The sequence below is a fragment of the Elgaria multicarinata genome, chromosome 3 (assembly GCF_023053635.1).
Source record: "Elgaria multicarinata webbii isolate HBS135686 ecotype San Diego chromosome 3, rElgMul1.1.pri, whole genome shotgun sequence".
NCBI lineage: Eukaryota > Metazoa > Chordata > Lepidosauria > Squamata > Anguidae > Elgaria > Elgaria multicarinata.
In genome coordinates this window covers 45,082,893-45,108,711 of record NC_086173.1, presented here as the reverse complement: position 1 = coordinate 45,108,711, position 25,819 = coordinate 45,082,893, and the positions used below count along the sequence as shown (strand labels likewise).

General features: G+C 45.5%; 1 protein-coding gene across 2 annotated transcripts; it reads left to right on the top strand.

The window, feature by feature from the left end:
- The first annotated feature begins 496 nt into the window (after nucleotides 1-496).
- On the top strand, nucleotides 497-24,631 carry GPRC5C (G protein-coupled receptor class C group 5 member C). 2 transcript variants are annotated; one of them, XM_063120078.1, is made up of 5 exons: nucleotides 497-536; nucleotides 13,125-14,188; nucleotides 20,029-20,123; nucleotides 20,743-20,889; nucleotides 21,559-24,631. In XM_063120078.1, exons 2-5 carry the CDS (start codon nucleotides 13,165-13,167, stop codon nucleotides 21,589-21,591), a joined length of 1,299 nt encoding a protein of 432 aa, XP_062976148.1. In that variant the 5' UTR covers nucleotides 497-536; nucleotides 13,125-13,164; the 3' UTR covers nucleotides 21,592-24,631. The 2 variants fall into 2 exon arrangements, with proteins under 2 accessions (XP_062976148.1, XP_062976147.1); XM_063120077.1 differs by lacking the exon at nucleotides 497-536 and adding an exon at nucleotides 556-642.
- Nucleotides 24,632-25,819: the final 1,188 nt, after the last annotated feature.

Here is a 25,819-nt window from a genome sequence, read left to right as displayed (position 1 = left end):
GAGGAATTTCCTCTAAGGTCTGTCAGTTATATGGGATTTGTCGTACCTGAACGACCGAGTACAATGAAGAAAGAAGGAAGAGGCGTGGATGAAAAAAGCAGGCGTGTGCCAGCCAGAAAACCAGGTCTGGAATCTCAGCGGCAGGGAACCTGGGCAGGGATGAGCCGACGAAGGCGGAACTTCGATCTGGTACGTAAGACGAGCTGGGTTACTCGAGACACACACAAAGATTCAGGGAGCGGGGAGGGTGATTTATTAGCCTGCAATCTGGTTGCACAGAGCTGGGCGAGGGCCTGATAAGAGCCCTGAATGGGGCTGATGTCACCGTGATGTCAGGCTCGTAGCTTCCAAGAGCAGCAAGCGAGGGGCGCGTCGATCAAGGGAAGAAAGAGGCTTCTCACAGTCTCTCTCTCTCTCTCTCCCCCTCACCCCCGTCCGTCCCCAGCGCAGCAGCTCCGCCACACGGCACGCCCCCTGCGCCTGCTGGCTGCTTCCCAGCGCCTCAACTTTCGGATCCGGATTGCCGGAGGCTCCAGGTACTGGCCGGAGCACAATTACCTCCTCGCCGTCCCGGGCACCCGGCGGTCGCGCCGCTTGCCTTTGTCCTCCTGGAGGGGAGAGGGTTTCTCCCTAAGGCAGCAGGTAAGAGCCCAGGCGGGGTTGCTCGCTCAAGGGCTGCTGGTCTTCCGTGGGGATCGCCGGTGGCGGGGGAGGTGACCCGCTGCCCCTCTCGACGGGTCTCTCTAAAAGTTAGGCGCCTTCCACCACTGCTGACCCCAAAAGATCAGTGAGTGAATCGGCGGTCCTCTTCCTTGGCTAGATGGATGAGAAGGGGTCTGACATGAATCCAAGAACCCTCCCAAGTCTCCTGTTACAAATTTCCTTTCCTTCTTTAGCCTGTGCTTTGAAGGAGCTCGTACATTAGTCTGTCAAACCAATATTATTATTATTATTATTATTATTATTATTATTATTATTATTATTATTATTATTATTATTTATATAGCACCATCAATGTACATGGTGCTGTACAGAGTAAAACAATATTGAATTTGAGATTAATAATACTAATATGCATTTAAGTTTTGATTTTAAGACACTCCTTTTAAAATTCTAAATGCGATGTTGGAAGGTGGATATTTGACGCTTCCAAACACCAAAGCCTGATGTCAAATGAAGAATGAAAACTTCTATTATCTTTGAGCCTGTGACTTAATCAGGAAGGGCATCTAGCCCCCTCTCAAAGGTTAGATTTCAGGAAGCAAACAAGAGACTGGCGATGTGATTTTAGGTCGGAAATTTGCATGGCAAAATTGAGTCCTCTCTGTTTAACTGCTCGTGTTGCATTTCTTTTTACACACACACACACACACACATTTGAGGTTTGCAATCAGTGCATGCTGTATTGTCGTCATCCCCATTGGATTTAATAGATGGAAGAGTGTAAACAAAGTGGTTTGTGAGTACAGTAGTGTAAGGTCATATTGAATTTTGATCAGAAAGACCTGGATTCAAATCCTTGTTTAGATGTCAAGTTCACTGGCTGGCCAGGTCTGTTATGAGGTTGAAGTGGAATAACCTCCTGTGGACCACTCTTAGAGGAAGGGTGTGAATGATGCAAATGTGAGAGATAAATGTTCTGCTTGTTCATCCCTGGCCGATGGCTGGTTGGCTACAGTGTGAACAGAGTGCTGGACTAGATGGACCCTTGGTTTGATCCAGCAGGGCTCTTCTTATGTTCTTATAAATAAATGAATATCCTGTGCCTCGTGGGGCTCCTATCCCAGCTCTTAAGGCAGCATGGGAGTAGAGTGAAGCAGGTTGGCATTGAGAAACAGGCTACTTGGGTGGGTTCTGTCCTTGTTTCCTGGAAGGGAAAAGGCTCCTGGCTAGGGGATGGTGCTAAAATGTACAACTCCTGCATTTGGGCAAGGATTAGCGAGTTGTAAAATGACCAGACAGAAGGCTTGCCTTCTGTCTCCTTCTCTGCAAACAGAACTGTCTTAAGTGGGCTGGGAATTTGGACTCTTGGCAAAGGGTACAATAACTTTCCAAGCTAAACAGGGTGACGGAGGAATCTTGAAACTGTTAAAAGCACTTTTTCTGACCTTGCCAAGCTCCTGTCTCTGAACTAAGTAAAAAACACAACACACCAGAATTATACTGTACAATAGATTGCACTACAGAGTTGTTGTAAGTTATTCTCTCGGCTTCAAGCCAACTTACAATAAGGATCTAATACCTCAGGCCAACCTGCAGGGTTGTTGTGCACCAAGCATTGTGAAGCATTCAGTGAACATTACAGTGCAGTGCTGCTAAAAGCGTTTCTCTCCTAGGCTCAGCTCTTTCTAACCTGCAACATGGGGGGAAATGAAGTGCCTTTGCTTTGGAATTTGCATTAGCATGGCTTTTTTTTAAAAGTTTCACATTAAATAAGAACTGAGTTAGAAAAATAGGTACTCCTTTCTGTTAGTTTTGGTGGGGGGAATTGGCTTCCACCAGGTACGTTCTGCTCAAGTCCAAATTATAGAATTTTAAGAGTTTTGTTTGTTTGTTTGTTTGTTTGTTTGGATAAGTTTGGGCAGATCTCTTGGTCAAAAATAACCATTGTGGGCAGGCGACAGGCAATCTATCTTTGAGAGTATAGATCCATATTTAGCAGCAAGATCTGCCCCCCCCCCACCTCCACATTCTTTCTTCCTATCTTTGTTGCTGATTTGCTGTATGGCTTTCAGTTACTATTTCCACTTTTGCCCCTTTGCTTGCAAAAGGAAAAGGTAACTTAACAGGCCAACCTTATATGCACATTTATTAAGGAATAAGTCCCGCCGGACTCAGTGGTGTTGCATACTTCCAGGCTGAGCTGTTCTCTCCTGAGAAGCCCTTTGGGGGTTCTAGGCCCCAGTAAGAAAGGGCTGGGATTTCAGAGGAGCTGTTAAGCTATCCCCTGACATTCCAAGCCATTCTTCTCTGGCGCAGGCCAAAATAAATAGTTGCTCACTGCTTCCTCCCCCTCTTGCCATTTAACCCCCCTCCCTCCTACCCACACACCAGACTCCTAGCTGGAACCATCCAAACCTCTTGAGACAGATCCGGTAACAGCTTCCAGCTACCTTGGTATTGCTGCCTGCTTCCTGAAGAGGAATGAATCATATAGGATAGGACAATCTGGGCCACTGTAATCTAACTAGGGGTTATCCTACAACTTGATTGTTGCTGCCCCGAGAGAGGCTTGTCCGTAGCGCAGTGAATTTCCTGATCCCGTTTTCGAGAAGGGAGCATGCACTGTGCACGTATGCAGGAGACTTATTTTTGTTGTCTTCAAGTGCAGTGAAAGATGAGCCACCAAAGCCTCTTGATATGTTATATCACTTAATGCAAGAGGGACCCAAGTGGAGAAGCTAAAGCAAAAATGTTTTGTGAAAATGGCCCATGCTTCCTGAGCTGGCAGGGAAACCAGGAGTCAGAACTGTTCTGTCACAGCCGCACCTGATCCTTTCCCCACAAAAGCAGTGCCTCTACAATTCCCCCCTCCCAATAGGTAGATGTTATTTGCAAGGAGCTCCTGAGCAAGGTAGACCTATGAAGCTGTCTTGTACTGAGTCAGGCTATTGGTCCAACTAGCATAGTTGTCTTTCTTTCTGATCTCCCAAGCGGAGGTGTTTCCTGCTCCTTTTTTTTTAACTGGAGATCCCTGGGATTGAACTTGAGATCCATTTCTCTAGGCAAAGCATGTGCTTTGTGCCACCCCTGGACACTAGTATTATGTTAGATTACAGCGGTTCTCAACCTGTGGGTCGCGACCCCTTTGGGGGTCGAACGACCCTTTCACGGGGGTCGCCTAAGACCATCGGAAAACACATATTTCCGATGATCTTAGGAACCGAGACACCGCTCCACTATCCGTCTCCAGGAGGGTCCGCCCACATGCAGATACGCCCACATACGAGTGCCTGGCGTGATGACATTATGCGGACCAGTCACACATGTGTATAGAGCAGCTACTGTGTAGAAAGCAGCTGCTGTGTTATCAGATACTTACATTACAATTCATAACAGTAGCAAAATTACAGTTATGAAGTAGCAGCAAAAATAATTTTATGGTTGGGGGTCACCACAACATGAGGAACTGTATTAAAGGGTCGTGGCATTAGGAAGGTTGAGAACCACTGTGTTAGATGAAACCAAAACAAATCTCAGACATCATTACAAAGGTAGGGAAACTCCTCATTCGGTGCTCCCTCATAAAAGGCGCTCTTGTGGGCATATGATTTGGGGTAGCCCAAAGTTTACTGTGAGATGATGATGATGATGATGATGATGATGATGATAATAATAATTTCTTACCCACCTCTCCATTCTGATCGAGGTGGGGAACAGCAGTAAGTATAAAATACATAAAATACTGCTTAAAAACAGTATACATTGTTAAAACATCCTAAAAAACATCCTAAAAGCATACTAAAAGCATCCTAAATGCTTATTTAGTTTTACACACCTTGGCTCTTATTGGCATAGGGGCACCAGGCTTGACAATGCCTTGTGCCCCCCAAAAATGTTGGATCAGATGGAATTATATGTCATCTTTTAGAGGACACTTGTGGATGTTTGGGTGGATGACTCAGGGTTGCCCAAAATTTATTATGAAGTGAACTCTTCCAGCACCTTATTTTTAGCTTTTTAAAACAAACAAAGAAACAAACAAACAAACAAACATGTTTTGGCTATTATTGGCATGGGGTGTCATGCTTGACAGTGTCCTACAGCCAAACAAAGTGTTAGGAGTGACTCAGTGCTGTCTTGTGGAGGACATTATTATTATTATTATTATTATTATTATTATTATTATTATTATTATTAATTTATATAGCACCATCAATGTACATGGTACATTCTCCTGGAGGTGTGGGTGTATTATTTGGGGTGGACCAAATCTTATTGTGTGCATGCCCCCAGTTTCTTATTTTTAATTTGGGGTCATACTGCATTAATGAGCTTTGCACCAAAGTTATGGTTTTGACTGGTGAGAAATGTTGTGGGATTGGAAAGAGACGAGTCCTATAGTCATGGAGGTATATGACATTGGGTAGCCCAACGCTTATTTTGGGGTGTAGTAGCAGCTAACTCTAGATCCTCATTAAGTCTACTGATTCAGCTCAGCCTCAAACTTTTGTGCAGATATGGAATGTGGAATTAGTAAACTAACTTTGGTATTGCTGTAACCAATACTTGTCCCCACCCCACCCCCAGTTCTGGGGTTGAACGAAGGAAGAGAAGGATAAAAGAGAAGCTACCTTACTGCTCTATAGTCGGAAGAAATTTTATTAGGGCAGATTTCTAGTGAGTCAGCAGTAATGTTAACACAAATAACCCCCTAATGCCTCCTCTCCGTAATAACTCCCACTGGGGCTTCTATAGCTGGAGGCTGCAATGGTTAATGCTGATCAAATGCTGTTTGTTAGCATGAGTGGAGCCAGGCAAAAGTGCTGGCACAAGGAATAGAGATCACAGCAGCAGCTGGGCAAGTCCACACTGAACTATTATTTAAGAGTGTTTCTATGCCACCTTTCTTCTACTGTGGAACTCTAGGCAGTACACATGGGATTCTAAGGCAGTCTCCCATCCAGGCACTGACCAGAGCCATACCTGCTTAGCTTCAGCATGTCTTGGGAGTTGCTCACTTATTCCTCTGGGGTATGCAGGGAAAATATATCTGTGGTGTCCTGCAGATACACAGATGCCGAAGGAAGCCGTTGCAGAGGAAAACACCATGGCAGGCAGCAGTGAAATGGAGCAACGAATACTCACACTATGATTTGCATAGGCTTTGAATTAGTTCAGGAAGGTAACAAGCAAGGAATTCCCTCCCTCTGTGTGATGGTACGTCATAGAACAGACTGCACAGAGCAAGTGGCTAGGGACTGACAAACTTCAGTCCCATTTCTCTAACTGAGAGCCTTTCACATTATTTGGTATATAATGGCTATAGAAAACCAAAACAAAACACCAGCAACGCCTACACATTTTTATTCATCAATGATGACGCCCAGGCTGTAGTGATCTGGTTGTGTGTGGTTGTACATCGATTGCCACTTACTGGGTGCTGCTTCCAGGCTATGGTTGGAAGGACTGGGACAATGTCCCCTCACAATACATACAGAAAACCATCCGGAGACTATCGCATGCAGGTGTCTCCCATGCTAAGCATGCATCCTGATGGTTGTATGGATAAGCCCCAAAACCTTGGGTGGCTCCAACATTTTTCTGTGTCTTATTTCACTGAAATGGATGGTAAAATGAGTTTTTTTCTAGAGGGGAGCGAAAGAGAACAAGCCTACATGTCTCCTGAAAGGATAGGCAGGGCAGAATTAAGCCTCTCCACAAATCGGTGCCTTCCAGAGTCAAGGGAAGCTATTGTTCACTATGCACAGATATGCGCTAGGCAGGAAACAGTGGCTCTCACAGCCACATAGTGATCACCCTAGTCTCCCAAATTCTGGAGCATGGTGCTTTGTACAAAAGCAATAAGATGTGCTATAGAATCATACATTACAAAAAGAAACTCAGATACATGTTATCTGACCTGGAAAGGGTGCGTGTCTGTTGTTTTCTTTACAACTGAAGCAAGTTTGCAAGTACTTTTTAAAGGAAGCTGACATATTCACTAATGTATTGTGCGTTTTTGTGGTTTTCTGTTCAATTGTGAGAATTTTTGAGAAAGAAACCACATGAGAAAGAAAGCCCCATCCAGTCAATGTGGCAGGGAAGAATTTGACTTGGAGCACATGTACAGAAATGAGACTCATGGGCTGACATCCAGTCACGTGACAAACAATGGAAACTGTTCGAACTAGTTTTGTGCCTCTATCCAAAAGGCAGTAGTTGAGTGTGCTAACCCTCTATCCTTTTATATACCACCAGACATAACATTTTACTTTGGCGGTATGCTAAATCATCTCTAAAAGAAAGTCTAATGTTCCACACCATAAAAACTATCCAAGTTTGGCGACTAGAAAATGCAAATTATGTAATGCTGATTTTATGTAAGCTTGGAAAGGATGGTGGTGGTGGAATCATATAAGTGCTCCATTTAGCTTGCATAGAATTATAGACTGGAAAAGATCTCCCAGGCCAATGTTCTCCTATGAAGCAAAATAATTTATGCTTAAAACCCCTAACAGTTCAGCTCTTGTTACATAAGGCTTGACATCAACAGCACAGGAATGCTGCCAGGGGGAATAATGGTGCCAATCCTTATGTAGGCAGGAATTCAACAGGTTTATCCCCTGGCAAGAAAAGGCAGCGATGGAAAGGGGCTTGGCTGTTGTGTGTCCGTCCCCCCACCCATTGTATAATTGTTAAAAATACAGGAGCTCTGCCTGAAAAAGATGACTGACCAAGATAGAGATATTGGGGTTGCGGTGGATAGTTTGATGTAAATGCTGCTATGAATTTCCATTTGAATTAAATGCTGCTATGAAAAAGGCAAATGTCCATGTTGAGCATAATTAATCTAGTGCCTGAATTTCCCCCTTCTCCTTCCCAATCCACTTTTCTTTTGTGTCATGTTTTTTTAGATTGTAAACAAAAGGAACCCAAAAGGCGACCACTGTAGACACCACTCTACATTTTTACCACCACTGCCTCTCTTACTATAGTTACTCATTTTTAGATTGTAAGCCTGTGGGCAGGGACTGTCTTAAGAAATATTTTTGTAAGCTGCCTTGAGAGCCATTTTTGGCTAAAGGGTGGGATAAAAGTGCTATAATAAATAAATACATAAATAAAAATTAGAAAAGGGCTTGAAAATAAAACTGCCAGTATCACCCTTCCCTTATCCAAATCTATGGTGCAACCACAGTTGGAATCCTGTGCACTGTTCTGGTCACCATACCTCGAAAATGATATTGTAGAGTTGGAAAAAACTGCAGAAAAGGGCCACCAAAATAATCAAGGGACTGGAGGAAATGCCCTATGAGAAAAGGTTACAACATCTGGGACTGTTTAGCTAAGAAAAAAAAAGATAAATACAGAAGACATGCTAGAGGTGTGCAAAATTACGCATGGTGTGGAGAATGTAGATACAGAGACCTTTTTCTTGATCTCTCATAATGCTAGAACATGGGGTCATCTCATGAAGTTGATTGGTGGGAGACTCAGAACAACTAAAAGGAAGTACACAGAACATTGTTAAATGGTGGAATTGGCTACCACAAGATGTAGTGATGACCACCCATTTAGATGACTTTAAAAGGGGATTAGATAGATTCACAGAGGAGAAGGCTATCAATGGCTACTAGTCCTGATGGCTGTATGCTACCTCCAGTATTAGAGGCAGTATGCCTATACAACAATTGCTTGGGAACATAGGTGGGAGGGTGCTGTTGCACTCATGCCCTGTTGTTGACTTCTCATAGGCATCTTGTTGGCCTCTGAATGTTGACTAGATAGGCTTCTGTTCTGATCCCACCATGGCTCTTCTTATTTCTTGGAATATTCATAGGGTTGGGGAGGGACTCTAAGCATGCTGAAAAGCCTTCCACTACTGAGTGCCCTCCAGATGGCTTGCAATAAAACTCCCATAATCGCCAGCATGTATTGCTAATGGTAATAGTGGGAACTGTAGTCCCAATGGAGGGAACTGGGTTCAGGAAGATTGATGTAGAACATCAGTTGAACATGGGACAGGGAATTATATGGTACAATCACTGTTGTCCAAACACTGTTAAGAGCCTCCCCCACCCCTGTCATTTTGACCCATTTGCAAAGGATGCCCATGTTTTCTGAGCCACCAATAGAGCTACAACACTTCTAAAATAAATGTAAAGCTAAGGGTCTCAGGATTTCATCAAAATCACCAGGCTTTATATTACACTGAAACCATGCAGATATCTAGGGGCTGCACCCAATGTTAGTCTATCTTAAGTCCCATTCGTGTTAATGGGATTACTTAAGTAGGACTCTTATTGGATTCATCCCTGGGTGACAAGCCATACATAGAGTTTTGACTAAGGGCTGACAGTGAGATCCTGATGTAAGTCAGTGAAATGGACCTCTGCTCTGAAACATAAGAAGGTCCATGCTGGATCAGACCAAAGGTCCATCTAGTCCAGCATTCTGTTCACACAGTGGCCAATCAGCTGCCCACGAGAAATCCACAAGCAGGACCTGAGTGCAACAGCACCCTCCCACCCATGTCCCCAGCAACTGGTGCACATTGCCTCTGATGCTGGAGTTAGCATATAGTCATCAGGACTCTAATATCTCTGTTAGATGCTGTCACTTTACCTGCATTTTTGCTCTTTTTAACGTTTGGTGTTCATGATTACTAAGGCAGTATGCAGAAGGGCTGATATTAAGTGGATTTAAATGTCAGTCATTAGGTTGTTGAGTTCAGAAAACAAAAGGAATTGTCAGGAGGCAAGCCTGAAATATTTTGGTAGTGACAGCCAAAGATGTTTTGGAGAGGAGAGGGCTTGCTTCTTGGCATTTACCCTGGGAATGGAGGCCGTGCCTACGACAGCAGAGCATGTGCTACATTCAGGGTATGTATGGACACCTGTGTTTTGGAACCCAACTAGCCCAGTGCCAGTAGATCGAAAGGTAACCCAAACTGAGCATGCCTAGAAGAATGAGTGCTGGAGGCTTGTAGAGGGAGCTGTCTTCGCCCTTTCTACACATACGGGAGGGAGGGAGAGGGGGTGATCCCGAACTTACCTGCTTCCAGGATTGTCGTCCTCAGTCCACATAGGCCGTGTGACATCACGGGCAGCACGCCAGTCACAGCTGCCATTTTTTTTTAAAGAGAAAGAGCTGGAGAACACTCGCACTCCAGTGAAAAATAAAGTAAAATAAATAAATTAAAAAAAAAAAACCTCAGACCCCACTCCCCACCCATCCTGATGACCCTGGACTCCCCCCCCCCCCCCGTCCCGGCTCCTTCCCTCTGATGAACCCCGCTACTTGTGGGGAAGAAGGAAGAAGCCAGGATGGGTGCCCACACCATCTGCGGTCTTTGGGATTGTCCCGGGACCACAGGTAAAACCGGGACAATCCGGGACCACAGGTTTGGAGGGATCTTCCCTCCCTGCTCCCGGGATTCCCTGTGCGTCATTTGGATGCACAGGGATGATCCAGGGATGATCCCTTGAAAAACGGATGGTGTAGAAAGGGCCTTCCTAAATAAGGGCACACACACACACATACACACACAGTCTGTGTGTGTTGAGAGAAGAGGGAGAGAGAGTTGAAGCAAAACCAGCTCTCACATGTGAAGTATAAAGCCCCAATCCTCAGAAGCAGGGACTAGCCCATGATCCAGGCTGCACAACAAGCGGATTTGGAGGGCATGTGAGAGAGTCCCCTTCTTTAGAAAGTCATCTAGAATCCTCTGAGCCTGGGAACCATGTAATTTTGAGCGGCAGCCAGGGAAAAGCCATCCGACCGAGTGTTGCTCACGGATTCTCTCTCTGGGGGACATGGCTGGTCTGGGAAATGTTTTACAGTGGCCAGATCTACACCAAGCAGGATATAACACTTCGAAAACATTTTGGAAACTGTATGCGGAGTGTGCCCTGGGCCCCAATAGTTCTGCTACAAACCGTTTTAAAGCAGTAGTGTAGTTCCTGCCAGAGTGGGACAAAACACTGATCAGACCTTATTATTATTATTAGTCCAAATACAGTTTTTCTTTTTCTCAAAACAACTTTCCATTTGAGCACCCCCCTCTCCCCCCATGCCACATACCAGCTCTGTTTTCGGTAAAGGCATGAAAGCGTCACCCAGCCTTTCCCTCTTTAGGCTCCAATCCGTCAGCAGCCAGCCTCTCTCCAGTGGCTTAGCTGAAAAAGGGGGAGGGAAAGCAAAGCCCTTTCCCTCCCCCTTGCCTGCCCCAGCTGCCCCCTGGCCCTTTCCTTCCCAGACGTTGTCAGTAGGTTGCTCTGCAGGAAGTGGGGGGGGGGAGAACAAGGCCTCCTCCCTTGGCATGATTTGACTTAATTTTAAATTAATTTTATTCCACACCTATGAGGTTTTCTGTGGGAAAAGAAAGCACGGTGTAGACGTAATGCCGGAAAGTGGTAATTATGCTTTTATCCTGCACTTCCTCCCAAGAACCCAAGGTGGTGCACACGGTGAGTGGGTGTATCTGTCTGCCTGTCTGCCCCTTTACCCTTGCTCACAACAACCCTGTGAAGCAGGTTAGGTTGAGAGTCAAGGACAAGCTGAAGGTGGAAAAGGTTTGTAGTTCAGTGGCAGAGCCCAGTCTTTGAGTGCAAAAACGCCAGGTTCGCTCCCCGGCATCTCCAGCTAGGGGTGGAAAAATTCCTGCCTGAAAAATTCCGCTACAGGGCTAGATGGACCAAGGGTCTGATTGAGTATAAGGCAACTTCCTATGTTCATTCAGCAATCTTTGTGGCTAAGCAAGGATTTGAACCCAGACCTCCTTGGAATGATAACACACGTTGTGTACTTTGATAATGCACTGACTTCCACCACCACTACTCCCTTTTCCATCTAGCCCACTAGCTGCTGTAGGTAAGTCTGCCCCAAACTAGGGCATTCTAAAGAAATAGTAACAACTGCCTTATACTGACTCAGACCCTGATGAGACCTTTTTATAAAAATTCCCAAGCTTTTAAATCTTAAATATTTTTTTATTTTCTAGATCTGTTTTATTGATGCTAGTCTCTGCCCTTGTTTTTATTCCCTTCTTGTTTTATTCTGTTTTGATTTGATCGTCATGTATTTTATGGTTTTCAATTTTTAATTTTGTGGGGGGGTTGAATATAAACATAGAATAACTTAGGGCGCAGTCCTATGCACGTTTAGACAGAAAACATTCCGACAACTTCCAGCATGCTCCAGCCAGCTATGCTGACTAGGGAATTCTGGGAATTGTCGGGCTTTTTTTCTGTCTGAATTGCGTAGGATTAGCCAATGGACAAGTATATTTATGCTTCTAGCCTGATTGTGAGAGTGGCAGAGAACAAGTCTCCAGAAGCTGGGGTATAATGGATGGTTACTGGGGGTTCTAAGGTTTCTTTCTTCCCCCATCTTTCTTTTATGGCTGATCTTCAATACAATATTTTAGGTAAGTGTTATATTTTACAGTGTTCACTACAGTGTTGCGCTGACTTTACATCTATGCTGTAACTTGCACAGGCTATAGTATCATCTTGATGACAGAATGGGATAAAAATATAAGGAGTTTCATTGCCCTAAATCAGACTGCGTGGACATCTACCCCTTCATTGGCTACCCAAATTGATAGCAGATCTCTGCCTCTCAGGGGCAAATGGCACACTAAACAGAATCTCTGTGATGGGATCTCCTGGCTTCTTTGTTCCTTACTTTAAAGCAGTGGGCTCCATCTTTGATCAAGTGAAGATGTTGGGGGGAAGGAGTGTTTAAAACTCCCCCCCCCCGTCCTCTCAAACAAAATGCCCCCTAAAGCTATCAACTTCATGGGGCTGGTGCACAGGCGTTTTTGGTGTCACAGGGCTCACAGCAGCTTAAGGGGAGGTGGTTTAGATCTCCAGAAACAGCACCAGGTTGGGGGGGGGGTACGCCAGCCTTCCCCCAACTTGGTGCCCTCTTGGAGTCAGCTGCTCTCAGTTCTCGCCAGGATGATCAATGGTCAGGGGTGATGGGAGTTGTAGTCTAAAACATCTGTAAGGCATCAGGTTGGGAACAAATTTAATCTCCCCACCCCCTTACACCATTGCTCTAATAAAAAAATAAAAAACGGCTGAACATGTAATTGGGTAACTCTTGTACAATGTATAGTTTGGCCCTCAAAAACGGGTCTTTCCAGTTACAGTATGTGCTCTATCAGCTGAGTCATGGTTTCCTGCTGTGAAAACCCTTCTATCACTGCTAGTGCTTCTCTGCCATTTGAACTCCTTGTCAATTACTGCAGAACAGCAGCAGTTTCCTTAACCTTGGTAAAACCTAGCACTGTTAGTGGGGGTGGGGGTGGGGGACAAACCAGTATCACCAGTGGTATAGCCAAACACCATCATCAGAACAGAAAAATACTGAAAACCATACAGTTTGGAGACCCTGTCTTATGGATCCTAACCTTGCATTTTCTAAATGTTCCTTTTCTTTTCTTTTTCTTTTAGTGCTTTCCCAAAGTGCCAAAAAACTCGCCATCTTTCCATAATGGTGGCTGTACCCAGGACACTCCTGCCGTGCCTTTGGCTCTTCGCACTTCCCATCAAGGCATGCTTAGCCCAAGTGACTCTACCACCACCACGAGGGTGTGGTAAGGACCTGAATTCCATCTACTACAACCTCTGTGACCTGTCTGTAGCCTGGGGCATCGTGTTGGAGGCAGTAGCCAGTTTTGGGGTCGTGACCAGCTTTGTCCTCACGGTGGTCCTAGTGGCCAGTGTGCCTTTCGTCCAGGACTACAGGAAGAAGAGCTTAATAGGGACTCAGGCTTTCTTGTTGCTGGGCACCCTCGGGCTGTTCTGTTTGACCTTTGCCTTCATTGTCAAGCAAGATTTTTCCACGTGTGCCTCCCGCCGCTTCCTTTTTGGTGTCCTCTTTGCCATATGCTTTGCTTGCCTGGCAGCCCATACCCTCAGCCTCAATTTCCTTGCCCGGCGGAATCATGGTCCCCGGGGCTGGGTCACCTTCTGCATGGCTTTGCTCCTCGTCTTGGTCGAGGTCATCATCAATACAGAGTGGCTCATTATCACGGTGGTGAGGAGTGACGCTGCATCAAAGGACCCCTGCAAAGTGGACAATGCTGACTTCACCATGGCACTCATCTACGTCATGTTCTTGCAAGTGGCTACCTTTGTTGCTGCTTGGCCTGTCTTGTGTGGACGTTACAAGCACTGGAGGAAACATGCCATCTTCATCCTCCTCACCACCTCCTTTTCCATGGCCATCTGGATAGTGTGGATTGTTATGTACGTGTATGGCAACCAGCAGGAAGGGGGTGTAACGTGGGATGACCCCACGTTGGCCATTGCTCTTGTTTCCAATGCTGCTGTCTTTGTTTTCTTTTACGTCATCCCTGAGATTTCTCAAGTGATCAGACCAGGGCCAGAGCAGGCTTACGAGGATGATGTGTACCCCACCCGGGGGGTTGGATATGAAACAATTCTCAAGGAACAGAAAACTCAGAGCATGTTTGTGGAGAACAAGGCCTTCTCAATGGATGAACCTTCTTCAGGTAGGCCTTGGCATGTGAGTTGTGGAGAGCTCATTGGCGATGGGTGTTTTGGGGGAAGTCTCCTGCCTGATCATAGGCAAATTAATAGGAACAGTGATGATAACGTGAAGCTTAGGAGGAGGAACCCAAACCCCTCAATTTTGGAGTTTCAAAAGTTGGCAGTATGTCATCTGGCATGTTTTGAGAAACAAAGCTGTTTCTTTGCAAATACAAAACATATGGTTCTTTTCTCAAATCTTATAATTTCAGGATTTTAGAAACTTACATTTAAATGAAAATAATTGGGAACTACTCTAAAAATATATTGTTGAATTCCTTTCCTCTGGTAGTCTTATAACAGGATGCGTTTATGCAAGCCTGGATGATATGATGGACCCAAATGGATATTTTTGAAAAGGGGTGTGCATGTGTGTGTGTCTGGATTAGCTTGAATGTGTACTATTTCTAAAAATGTACCATGAGACCCCTGCAAAGTCTTAACTTTTTGTCAGTAGGCTCAGAAAATGGTCGATGGGCTGTTGCAGCTCATCAAGGATTCACATCCTGAACCACCCTGAGCTTTTTAAATGAAGTTTGAGATGTGTGTTACAAACAAATGAAAAGGTGTTTTCACAGGATAAGGAGGAGGCATTTCCTATTGCTGCCTGTACCTCACTCAAACATACTCTCTAACCAGCCTAACCTCTATTCTTGGCTGTCAACCTCACACCAAAGATTCCACCCAAATCCCTCAGAACATGTCAGAGGTTTCATGATGACCCACTTTACCTTCCTACACACTATTGAAAAGAGGAACACTTAGGACGTAGCTAGACCTAAGGTTTATCCCAGGATCATCCCGGGTTCGTCCTCGCCTGAGTGCTGGATGCCCTGTGTGGCACTTAGATGAACAGGTTTGACCCCAGGACAATCCTGGGATAAACCTTAGGTCTAGCTACGGCCTTAGTTGTATGTGCACATACGAAGAACGAATCTTGCACACAGGTTTGCCAACTTTTACCTCTCTCTGCTCCACTGCCTTTAAACAAATGGATAAAGTGTTGCGGAACTAGAAACTTTGCTTGCTTAACTTTTTTTAAAGACAAATTGCTGTTACAGGCACAGGAACACAGACGGTCTCAAAGATGAGAACTGTTACTTGCACATTCACAGTCAGTGAAAATGAAAAGCAAGCTGGAGAATGACATTTGCAGCTCAAGCTGGGCATGTTTACTCAGAAGTAAGTTCCTCTGAGTCCAATGCATCATGCCCTCTAGTAAGTCTGTATGGGATTGCACCTTAGGCAGCTGATAGGCAAGGGAGGATGTGAAGCAAATCTCATTAGAACACTATACTGCTTCTTCTGCTGTGGTCGCTGAGCTTCAAACCCTTAGAACAGGGTGGGAAATGTGTGGTTCTTCAGATGTTGTTGGACTGTAGCTCTTATCAGCCCCAGTAAGCACAGCCAGAGGTCAGGAATGATGGGAGTTGGAGTCCAGTAACACCTGGGCCATACATTCACGCATTCATGATTTAGGATCGGGAGTCCTTCTTTGATATGTTCCTTTGGTCACATTGCTTAAGGTCTCACAAGCTTTCTCAACTCACCCTATATTCCAAAGTAGCAGACTTGCTCCCTCCAACTCTCTAGCAGGGAAGAGAACACTGGGAAGCTTTCATAGAGTGCCTTCTGTGCTTCCCAGCACAGATGTCATGCAGATATTTTAGAGGAAACCGCCTAAGGAAAAGCCAGCCAATTTTGGAGACATTATTCCAAAAGGAGCTAAGCGAGCAGAGAAGAAAGGGGAAGTGGCAAAGGTGATGGGGTCTCTGAAGTGGAGGTTAAAAGGCCCCTAAGAGGAATACATTTTGATATGGCTCTTATTAGAAAAGTCAGACTGTGGGCAGGATTTTGCTGGGTTGGACAGACCACATTTTAAAAAAATAAATAAAAATTCTGCTATTTAGGGTTTTAACCATGTAATATCCAGCATATTCAATTTGGTAAATTTGGGATTTAAACACATCTGACAGATCAGCTGTAGTACCTTGAATTTTTCTGGAGTGACCATTAGGCGCTCTCGCCTCTTTGTGATGCTCCCCCATCACAGAGTTGTGTGTGCAAACAGGTTCCACGTCTTTTCGCATGCTCCATTTTCTCATAACACTCCAATGAAAGAACATACGTTCTGCAGCTGCATATCAATGCTGCTGTGAACGGAAGCAAGTTTGTAAAAATAGACATGGCTGCAGTCCTAAGTACACTCACGAGGAAAGAAGTCACAGTGAACCCAGTGCAATTGCCACATAATAACCACAATTAGAATCAAGTTGTTGGTATCCTCTCTGAATGGTATCCTCTCATCACTATAAAAAGCCCCAACATTCAGAATGACCCATAGTTTATCACTCTGTTTAATGGAAATCACAATGTTGTTTTGTGACCCAAAACCTGTGAGAATTGCCTAAATGGTTTTGCTTCCTGCTCTTACCCCTATTCAGCATGATTTAAAAAAAATTAATGATATTATCCTATCTCCTCATGAACCCTCCTCACTAAGTAGTGCCTCTTTGTTTCATACTTCTATATTAAAAAGAAAGAAAAGAAAGAAAAATAAGGAACCTCCTTTTCCATGTCTAGATTTTGGGTCCCCAACAGAACTTCACAGATCATATCCTTATTTCAGACACCAGCTGCAGCAATTCCAATTTTATTTTAATTTTACTCTAGCCACTCTCAACTCTTGGGGTCTTGGAGGTATGTACACTACATTGCTGCAGGAAGCCAAAGCTACAGATTTCATTTCGTTGCTCTTCCATAGAAGAATACAGCCAAGCCATCAAGTACCAGAATTGGCTGTGTGAGACATCCCTTGGGTGAATGATGGCTAACCAAGATGGCTGCCCATCACAGGCAGTGCAAAACCTCAGTTATTCCACAGTTCTTTGTGGAAAACTGGATTGGCATAAAACACATAGCTGTGACAACATGGCTTCCAGGAATGTCACAACAACTAGCTTAGCCTCTGGAGTTCCATAAACCCTAGAGGACTCTCTTTAGTTAGGGAAGGTCTCAGAGCACAGTGGGCTCATTAAAATCTACTTCGACTATAGTTACCCACAAACAAGGTTTTGTTTTATGGCTGGCTTAAAAAACAAAGGCCCCAGTGGACTTCTGGTGGCCTTTGACATTAAGTACATTGATTAGTTAGTGTTTCCTGTGTTGCTTGCAGCAGCATGGGAGAAATATAGCAATCGCTTCTTCTTTGTAAAGCTAACTGTGAGCAGAGGTGAAGGCGCTTGCGGTCTTCAAGTAGCATGTGAAATGAAGCATAGTATGAAAGGGAATCTGAAAGTTTACTCTCCCAAGGATATGTTTTATGACTGATTAAAGGGTCTATATGTGTATACTTTTTGTTTTTAAGAGTCAAAGTGAATTCTGTTTTAGACGTCAAAGTGAATTCTGCCCATGCAGTCATTTTGGGTTAATACCACTTTTTTAAAAAACTGGCCTGCTCCTGGGGCTTTAACAGCATCCTGACACACAGAAATGTAGCATGTCAGGCTTTTAATGGCACTTTTTTCAATGTTGCGAAAAGCGTAGTGTGCTAAATTTCTCTGTGTTTGGGCTACTGCTAAAACTCCAGGAACAGGGGTTGGTACAAAGGACGCAACTCCAGAACTGTGTAAGCATGAGATAATTCTGTGTATCTAAAAAAACCCCACCTATCTAGGCAAGATGTGATGAATGCACATGGAACAGCATGTTAGATTTACACAATTGTGCATGCTTTTCTTTATTTGTATTTTGTGTATTAGTCAGATTTTCACTTGTTTTTATGCTTTATATGCAAGTTCCTCCATTTGTTTTTTCTTTAACTTCCCGTGTGTGTGTGTGTGTGTGTGTGTGTGTGTGTGTATGTATGTGTAATCACCTTTTATTTAGATCTTTTGAGCTGTTGTTTCTGCTTGAAAGTCAGGTATGCTAAGGCACACCTCCCCTGAAGCCAAGTGTATTCCTTTTGCATCCTTCAAATGGTGAAAGAACAACCTTGCTTTCTACTTAAAGGTGTGTGTATGGGGGCAGAATTGGGGAAGACATACCTGGGGCCACATATTCTCTGAGGGCCCATATTCTCTGAGAACACTTCCCACCCCCAACCTCTGCTTAGGCCTCACACTGAGGGGAACAAATCCAGCGTCCAACTCTGGTGGTATATTGCTGGCTTCAGGTTTTTGAGGGGCCTTTAACATGACACCCTCCATGGATCCCCTAACCTTGGTGAGTCCACCTTCTCACCACCATGGTCACCACCTGTTCTCGTTCCTCCTCCTCTTTCTCATCATTGCTGTCGCTTAAAAACATCAGTCCACAGAGATGGCTCTCATGCACAAAGGGCCTGTAAGGGAGTGTGTGGCTGTGCTGGCATTTCTTATCCTGCTACTTGAATGTAGCTTAGCTTCCTAGTTAGCATAAGAACTTAAGAAGAGCCCTGCTGGATCAGACCAAAGCTCCATCTAATCCAGCACTCTCTTCACACAGTGGACAACCAGCTGGGAACCAGGGAACCACAAGCAGGACACGATGCAACAGCACTCTCCCACTCATGTTCCCCAGCAACTGGTACACACAGGCTTTCTGCCTCTGATTCTGGCGGTAGCACATAGCCATCAGGACTAATAGCCATTGATAGAATTATCTAACCTCCTTTTAAAGCCATCCAAATTGGGGGCCATCACCACATCTTGTGATGGTGAATGACTTGCTTCAGAGGCAGAGAGACAATGAGCAAAAAGGCAGTGGCACCTCCTGTCCACTCCTCTTCACTGCCGAAAGGCCAGTGGTCAAGCAGGTTGCAATGGTGAAGAGGAGCAGTAACTCCAGGGGGCTCTTGCCAGTGGGCCCCTGTTGGAATGTGGGCCCTGGGCCAGGGCCCAACCATGCCTATCCTTGATGCCAGCTCTGGATGAAGATTTGCGCCTCTGTGCTTGTTGCTCTCTGCTGCCAGTGTTTGGCAGCAGCATGTTTGTAAAAGTATTTCCGCCCCCCCCCCATACCTCATGGTCCTTCCTTTTTGCAGGGACCCCCCTCTATCCCTGTCCTGTACCATCTTTTTTCATGCCCCTTAGGAGTTCAGCCAGGAAGTTGGAGCTGAGGATCATTCCAGAGCCGGGAAGAATTTGTTGCTCCAGCAAAGTCCCAGCCCAAACCTTTGATCGTTCTTTCTGACCTGGAAGGCACAATGTCCAGTTCAGAGCTTGAGCATATTTCACTGCAGTCAGGAAGGCGTTCAAAGCTGCACTTTCAGTAGCTCACTACATAATAGATAGCGGAATCCCCTTTAGTCCTAATTCATGTGAAAAGTCTCCACGTGATTCAAGGGTAGCAGGGCCTTGATGCTGCTGGCCCCATCCTCATCATGTGGAGGAGCCTCTACGAGTACAGTTGATTCCCCCTTTAGACCTTTGTTCATTGCACAGAGGTCGAGGGACAGACACGGTGCTACCCTTTCATCATATAGCAGTGCAGGTTCTGATCCTGGTGGCATCGTAGGAGTAATGGCAAGCTTGTCCGAAAAAACTTTGTTTTAATTTACTTTTGGGCTTTTTCTGCATTGGACACCTGCAACCTTGGGAGTCCCTGTTTCACGAGACCGTAATAGGAGGTTCATGTAATTTAACTTTATACTATAGCTCTATTGTATGGTCTGTCTACCATTCTGCCTCTGTTGTTTTACCAAAATTCTTCTCTGGTTCTGGTAACTTAGTGTGTGCTGTCTGGTGACCAGCTTTGTCTCCCTAAAATGCCTGCTGCTTTACATTTAAATGTCATTGCCGTCTGGTTTCTGTCTCTTTTCCAGCCAAAAAGCCTGTGTCCCCATACAGCGGATACAACGGACAGCTACTGACGAGCGTGTACCAGCCCACAGAGATGGCTCTCATGCACAAAGGGCCTGTAAGTGAGTGTGTGGCCATGCTGGCATTTCTTATCCTGCTACTTGAATGTAGCTTAGCTTCCTAGTTAGCATAAGAACGTAAGAAGAGCCCTGATGCGTCAGGCCAAGGGTCCATCTAGTCCAGCACTCTGTTCACCCAGTGTCCAGTCAGTTGTTGACCAGGGACCCATAAGCAGGACATGGAGCAACAGCACCCTTCCACTCATGTTCCCCAGGAAGTGGTGCACACAGGCTTACTATCTCGAATACTGGAGATAGCACACAACCATTGGGGCTAGTAGCCATTGATAGCTTTTGCCTCCAGGAATTTATCCAACCCCCTTTTAAAGCCATCCAAATTGGCGGCCATCACTACATCTTGTGGTAGTGAGTTCCATAGTTTAACTACGCGCTGTGTGAAGAAGTACTTCTTTTTATTTGTCCTGAATGTCCCACCAATCAGTTTCATGGGATGACCTTGTGTTCTAGTATTATGGGAGAGGGAGAAAAATGTCTCCCTGTCCACATTCTCCACACTGTGCAATTTTTTTTTACATAGCATATGACAAGCTTTTTAGAAATGACATTCTGCTCAATTCTTACTAGTTTACCACATTTTTGTTGTTGTTTTGTTTCCAGTCTGATGGCCCTTATGATGTCATCCTCCCTCGTGCCACAGCCAACAGCCAAGTGATGAGCAGTGCCAATTCCACCCTGCGTGCTGAGGATGCCTACATGTCACAGAATAAGCAGTCAGTGGCACAGAAAGATGGAAAGAGTGGACAGGTGTGTAAAAGTATTTTGGGAACCCAGAGAGCTTTGGCTCTTGGGCAGTATAGAAATTAAATGAAATAAATAAATAAATAAATAAATAAATAAGGCTAGTTCCGTTGTAATCTTAGGGGATGACTACATTCTATTCCAATTCCAGTCCCATTCAGTGGTACATTTAGTGAATCCCTCCTTTCTGCTGCTCTGAATTGATTTATACATTGCTGTTCCCCAACCCAAACTCCAGGTTTGCAAATGTCACAATATGGTCACATAGAGATCTCACTTACGGTTACACCTACACACTGGAATTCATTACTATACACAGATGTGACTGTGGGTGAGACTTGTGTGTTGTTGCTCATGTTGCATGTTTTGCAGAGCTATGCATGACTTGCATAACCTCAAAACTTAAGGTGAAATTATTTTTTCCTTCAGTTTCACTACTTTCAAATTATCAGCTTCCTGCTAGACTCAAATATCCTCTGAAGTCTAGGAACAGAGTTTCTCTCTCTCTCTCTCTCTCTCTCTCTCTCTCTCTCTCTCTCTCTCACACACACACACACACACACACACACACACACACACACACACACTTACTTTGTTGGCTTTTGTTGTCTCCCTTAAGCAAAGACCTTTCCTGCTGTAAGAAACCTAATGTTTTAATGTCTTCTTTTGCCTCAGGCTTCATCTCCATATAGCAAGAGCAGATGGTAGAAGCCCAAGTCTTGATTTCGGCAGGTCCCATTCCTTGAGGATGCCTTGCAAAACCTGCCTTCATGAAGGAGCATCTATCTAATTGGGGTGAAGCCTCAGTTAGCTATTCAGATTTCCTCCTGGGAGCTGAGACAATGCAGTTTCTGTTTGTTGTACATAACCCAAGTGCTCTGCTTGACCTCTGCTTTAGAAAATCTGGGTCACTATGCTGGGATGCTCCTGTTGTTGTTTTTTATTCTGAACAGCGGGACATCTACTCTCCTTGGAGCCTTCAATCAAGTTCTTCATAGTTCCACCTCTGCAGTACAGCTAGCCAGAACTTTGGGAGCCTCTCTGTGTTTTGTTTTTAACCCATACCTTTGATGTACCATACTGACTCAGTTGTAAGTGTCTCTCCTTCTCCTGCAATCCCCCCCCTGGTCATGCTGTACAAATAGGCCTCTACTGAAACAGGTTGGCCTCTTGGTGGATGGTTGGGTGCCTCTTCCTTTCCATCTTATTGCCAAATCCCCCAAGGGAGTGCTTCAGAATTGAGAAGGGTGCTGTTCCAGCTCTTCGTAGTGGGGGCTGTATGGAAGCCAGTCTTTCTGGGGAGAGAGACGTTTCATGTGCAGAAAGAACTCTTGGACATTCACCTGAGCTGTGGTAGACGCTCTTATGGCCCTCCTACCTTTGCACCAAGCCCTGGAGTGTGACAACAACGTGCTGTTCCCAGAATCCGTATTCTCTCCCCCCCCCACACACACACTGCTCCTGCCCTCGCAACACAAATTAAGGGAGTGTAAAGACTTTATAAAATGCTTGTTGTTTTGCTCTGAGCATCAACAAGGGGGCTGGCTCTGCCTTATCTTGTGGGCAACGTCTCAACTGTCTCAGCGATGCAGGAGCCGTGTTTTTGACATGTTGGTGAATGATTTGGTGCCATCCTCTGATCATGCAAGCGGCACCAACTGATGAAGGAGTGGGAAGCTATAAGGTGGTTGTGTTTAGTTTCCCAGGATCCTCCGGTGGTACTTCCTAGTTCCTATGCAGTATGAGAATTGTAGGAGCGACATGAAGTCTGGTCTACAGCAGTTCTTTCTGTGGACCAAACGGTCCCTTTCTCGCTTCTCCTCTCCATCCCCACCCACGCCACTCCCAAGAGCTCAGCTGGCCCTCTTGGTCAGATGCATGAAATGTTCTCTTTGGTTGGTGGATATGTATGTGTGTGGCCATGTTCCCTGAGGATGCTGGGAGGTGTAGTCCCACACTTCTGGAGGGCACCAGGTTGAGGAATGGTGGTATAGACAGAAGGGGAGTGGAGAATGTAATTATAAAGTAAGGCCAGAGGGCCCCACAGGGCAAAAGATGGGTGTGTCACATAACTATGCACAGTGTTCCCATACTCCAGCATCAAAGGATGAAACTGTTGAATTGGGATTTTTTTCGCAGATTTGACTCTTATCAAGCTCAGGCTTAAGGAGAACTGGGAGCGGCTGGCTCACCACAAAAAAGGAATTGTCCCTCTTTAGGCATTATTCATCTTGCTTTACCTATTCCTCATCAGTCAGGAATGGGACACACCCACTCTGAATGTTTTACTGGAGCTCTTTTATCTTTTGTGCTGCGTACACAGCAATGTGACACACGTCTCTATTGCTGGGCTTTCTGGCTCTGCCCTCACTTTGTAATTATCTCTCTCTCAACCACACACACACACACACGCATGCGCACACACAAGGCTTCTTTCTGCGCCCATGTGTATATCTGCCAATTGAGGATAACACACCTTACATCTGGTGCAGGACATCTGACACTGCTGTAAACCTGTTAAGCCTTTAAGGTGCCCTCAGATTCTGCGTTGTTACAGCTGTTGTGGTTTTGCACTTCCCCTGCACACTTCTGTGTGTTTGGGCTATGGCCTGAGCAGAGTCTTTATGCTCCCACCATCCTGATGTGCCACCATTTCTCCTCTCCTCTTGTTCTTGGAAGAAGGTGCTGTGTCTCTCCTGAACAAAGGCAGGGAACAGACTTTGGGGTCGTGAGGGCAGGTTGAAGCAAGGTTTGAAGAAGTGGGGTGGAGAAGCACTGCATACGCCTAGCAATGTGTTTTCATCAGTCCTCTCTTGGCCTCAGACTGGTGTACTCAGTGCCTTTTGTAGACAGGCCAACTTGTATCTTAAGTTCTCTGTACAGGCAGGCCGGCCTTATTCCGGGGTGGGCAACTTGTGGCCCTCCAGATATTATTGGGCTGCAGCTCTCATGATCTCTCACCATTGGCTGTGCTGGCTAGGACTGATGGGAGTTGCAGTCCAACAACTCCACTAGAGAGAGTGATGTAGTGGTTAGAGTGTTGGAGTGGGACTGGAGAGACCCAGGTTCAGGTTCCCACTGTCATTAAGCTCACTGGGTGACTTTGGGTCAGTCGCTGACTCTCAGCCTAACCTACCTCACAGGGTTGTTGTGAGGTTAAAATGGAGAGGAGGAGGACCATGTATACAACCTTGGGCTCCTTGGAGGAAAAAAGGTGGGATGCAAATGTAACAAACAAACGCTTGGAGTTGCCCACCCTGTCCTCTACAATGGAATGGAAGGACCCTGTTGTGCCTCTGTGGGTCTGCCCCATCTCATTGTGCTCAGAAATATGAAGGGCCAACTCACCCAGACTGTGGCTAGTCATGAAGAGGCTTGCACCAAGCCATGATTTCTGCCCACTCTAGCTGAGACTGAAGTTCTGCACCTTGCTGTTGCATGCATGCGTATCGCATTTGGGTGAGACATTCTCTATATAGATAATGACGACTGATGTGATCGTTTCTTTTTTATGCTGGCTGTGAGTGAATGGCAGGGAGCGCTAAGGAGGGGTGTGTGTGTGTGTGTGAGAGAGAGAGAGAGAGAGAGAGAGACTGTTGTGTTTGATCCAAGTGTTATTTAAGTGGGGTGAGGGAAGGAAGTGTGTGTTCCTTTAGGACTTGGCTTTTTTAGCCCAGAGTTATCTGACAAATTAAATCCATTTTTTTCCTAAATGTTGCTGCTCACTTCTTGCTTCCTCATATTCTTTGGGAAGTTTAGAGATGAATGTGGAGGGGTGACAGTAGAGGTGGGGGTGGGAGGCGATTAAAGAGCTTTTGAGCTCCCCACTTCCTACTCGTTTTCATCATTTTCTAGCCCTCTTTGCTTCAGCTGCTTAGTAGCTCTAGGAAATAAATTCCAAATTTCAGACCCTTTGCTAAACCACAGTTTGCCCCAAACATCTGGTACCCTCCTGATATTTTGGATGACAACTCCATCACCCCCAGTAGTTGGGGCTGATGAGAGTTGTAGTCTAAAACATCTGGAGAGCATCAGATGGGGACAGGCTATTTTAACATATTTCTCAGACAAGGAATAGAACACAGCAGCCCTTCTTTCCAGTCAAGCTACTTTCTGTGTTATGAATCACTAACGGTGCTTTGCCTCAGCCTCCCCCAACAGGTCACCCTCCAGATGATTTGGACTACTACTCCCATCAGCCCCAGGGCTAAAATATTTGGAGGGCATCGGGTTGGGCAAGCTGCTGTAGGTGACCCTATTTCACTTCTTAATTTTTGAGAGGTAAGCCCTTTGCTCTAACAGGGTCCTTCTTCAGTGCCCCACCAAGTTCCTAGTCGTTGCCAGGATTCCACCCCAGATCCAAAATGAGTGATTGGGTGGGATTGCTGACTTATCCCATCCCGCCTCTGCCTGGTGATGAACTTAGTGTTGTGTCACTCAAACCAGGAACCTGATGGACTAGGAGCCAGTTCCGCACTGCAAGGGCTGCTGAACAGAGCAATTCTGCAGGAGCTGGAGGCCAGTAGCAAACACAGCTAACTAGAAGCTTCCGGAGGCTGGGAGTCAGGTGATCAAAGAAAGTCAATCCCACTCAACCTTCTATAAGTCACCAAGGCAGCCTTCCCTAACCTGGTGCCCTCCAGATGTGTTGGATTTCAACTCCAAGCATCCCCTAGCCTTCTGGAGGGTGCCAGGTTGGGGAAGGTTGCACCGATGTCTGCTGCATGCCTGCATCCTGGGGGAAACCATGGGATTCTCCTCCACCCCTGCTATTGAGGGAAATGGCTGTAGGTGAGTGTTAGAGCAGATTCTTTCCATGCAGAAGTCCTCCCATTCAATTCCTGGCAACTCCCATCTCAAAGCATCAGATGGTGGGGACATCCTCCGCCTGGACTCCTAGTCTCAGCAGATTCCTGGGTTCTGGGTTCTTCTGCTT